Source organism: Echinops telfairi, unplaced genomic scaffold (genome assembly GCF_000313985.2).
Source record: "Echinops telfairi isolate 266 unplaced genomic scaffold, ASM31398v2 ScPeMD7_7420;HRSCAF=8458, whole genome shotgun sequence".
NCBI classification, from domain to species: domain Eukaryota; kingdom Metazoa; phylum Chordata; class Mammalia; order Afrosoricida; family Tenrecidae; genus Echinops; species Echinops telfairi.
Genome location: NW_022111320.1, coordinates 49,722,270 through 49,724,504, shown reverse-complemented (window position 1 = coordinate 49,724,504; position 2,235 = coordinate 49,722,270). Strand labels below are relative to the sequence as shown.

General features: G+C 59.0%; 1 protein-coding gene across 1 annotated transcript; it reads right to left on the bottom strand.

Annotated features, from left to right (window-relative positions):
* Positions 1-246: 246 nt before the first annotated feature.
* Positions 247-2,098, bottom strand: LOC101641205 (cathelicidin antimicrobial peptide). The gene is made up of 4 exons (XM_045297719.1): positions 1,895-2,098; positions 1,267-1,374; positions 1,046-1,120; positions 247-437 (listed from the first exon to the last, which is right to left on the bottom strand). Exons 1-4 carry the CDS (start codon positions 2,096-2,098, stop codon positions 432-434), a joined length of 393 nt encoding a protein of 130 aa, XP_045153654.1. The 3' UTR covers positions 247-431.
* Between the last annotated feature and the right edge of the window lie 137 nt (positions 2,099-2,235).

The following is a 2,235-nucleotide window of genomic DNA, read 5'->3' as shown; positions in this document are numbered from 1 at the left end:
AAAAAAGAAATGTAAGGTAAGAATCGGTCTCTATGTTATCTTACACTGTCCACTGTCACCACCATGTGAGCAGCAACAGCTGCCTGGTGTCGCCACCACTGCACGCACCCAGGACTGCTTCGGTCCCTGTCCCCACGCACTCCTATGTCACATACACCCCCGCACGCATGCGTGTGCCCAGCCCCCCAAATGTAAGGACTCGGCTGATGGCAGAAGGGACGGGAGAGAGGACCAGGGAGCCTGACGGAAGTTGCTTTCACGGAGTTTATTTTCCGAATCTGCCGGCCTGTGCGAGGACCTTAAGGCGCATACCACCAGGGATGAAGACGGTGGCACTGTTCTCCGGTCGCTCCAGAATGTACTCGGTAGGTTTGCCAATCTTCTCTGGGATCTCCGGTCAGAATTAGGCAGGCGGCAAAGCACTTGGCACCTTAATTCTGTGCATCAGGAAGAAGCAAGCTCCCTGAGGGACTGGGTGAGCAGTCACGCCAAGACCCCATCCACCGAGAATCCCATGCTTAGGTCACCACCCACCCCCCACCCAAGCCTTGGAGCCCCAGCTGGTGCTCCAGCAGTGCTCTCTGGAGCAGGCCGCTGAGTTCCTGCTCCCAGTGAACAGAGGGGACACTCAGACCTCAAATGCCAGCGCCTCCGGGCTCACAGGGACCATCCTCAGCAGAGCTGAGCTGAGAGCCCAAGTCTCTAAGGAGGGGTGCTCAAACTTTAGCAGACTCAGAATTCCTGGGAGGTTGGTTAGCACATAAATTGCTGGTTCCCACCTGCAGCATCTGATCCAGGGGGCCTGAGTGGAGCCTGAGAATTTGCATTTCTAACAAGTCCCCAGCTGAGCACCACACTGGGAGAAGCACTGCTCTATGGGATTGCTTAGCAATCAGGGGATGGGAGGCTTCAGGTTCAGGCAGAGGGAGGAGACCAGGGAGCAGGGCTTTTTCTGTCCTGGGTGAGGCGCTAATTCTGGGTCCAGAGGATGTGCCACTCTCTGCCTGTCCCAGTCGGTCCCCGCTGCCCAGCACTGGTCACTCACCCACTCACAGATGAGGTCATCCAAGAAGTCTAGGGGCTCCTCCAGACCGATGGTCCCTGAACAGTACTTCCTCTTCTGGGAAGAAGCGTCCAATGTCAGACTGAACCCCCTTGTGTGCCCTGCCCTCCCAGCTCCGTCCTCGTGCCTGGAAATGTCCCCTGGGTGCCCCTGGCCCCTGGTCTTCCAGACACCCCACCAGCACCCTCATAGCCCAGCCTCACCCCATTCTCCTTGAAGTCACAGGTCTCAACAGACTTCCCTGACTTCTTGGAGCACACTGTCTCCTGCACCGTGAAACCCACATGCTTTGGGAGGTGAGGATTATAATCCTGGGAAGAGATGGGAAGAGGGAGGACCACGTTCAGCCTCATGTGGTCTCAGCCTCCGTCTCCTCCCGCCCTGAGAGTAGCCTCTCAACAGCTGGGCACAGAGCTGAGGAGGACAGAGCCCAGTCCTGCCCCCCACAAGGGTCCACGGAGTGGTGGCAGAGCCAACAAGCTCTAATGAGGAGCCCCGCCCCCTCTGCAGGGGGGGTCAGGGAGATCAGTGGCCTCTCAGAACAGACACCTCACTCCACCTCAGGGAGTGGAGGTGTACAGAGCAGAAGGTCACTCACTCCAGATGCAATGACTCCCCTCATCCCTGGAGCTCTCGGAGCACCTGGAGCCTGCAGGGGGAGAGGGACACCTCTGCACACCGCAGGGAGTGTATGCTCTCAGGCTGGACCCTGCTCTAGGAAGACTGCCTGAAGGTGGTGGTACAGGAGGTACAGCAAACAGCAGCCGGGACAGGAGACCAGGAGTGACAGTGAGACCCAGTCAGGCCAGAGCAGAGGTCCCACCAACTCACTCCATCGAGGTCTGGCTCCCGCTCCCGCTCCAGGAGGCCATAAAGATTGGCTTCCGAGGACCTCTGGTTGAGGCCATCCACAAGCCGCAGCACAGCCTCATGGTAGCGGTACACATCCTCAAGGGAGGCCGGCGCCACCCAGACTAGCAGCAGCAGCAGGACTGCCCACCCCCGCAGGGAACAGCCATCCTTCTGGGTCTTCATGGTGCTCCTCTGCTTTCCCCTAGCCCCTGGGGGCCTCCTTTATGCTCAGCCTGAGCTTGAGGCGGGGCCTTCTCCGCACCCCATCACTGGCTATCTTCCAGAGTATGGGTCAGAGGTTTCTACCGCTCCCGCTGTGG

Coding starts and splice junctions, on each gene's coding strand:
- LOC101641205 (XM_045297719.1), bottom strand. CDS start 2,098: ATGAAGACCCAGAAGGATGGCTGTTCCCTGCGGGGGTGGGCAGTCCTG. Junction 1,375..1,894: donor GGGAGCCAGACCTCGATGGA/GTGAGTTGGTGG, acceptor ATCTCTTCCCAG/GATTATAATCCTCACCTCCC. Junction 1,121..1,266: donor GTGACTTCAAGGAGAATGGG/GTGAGGCTGGGC, acceptor GCTTCTTCCCAG/AAGAGGAAGTACTGTTCAGG.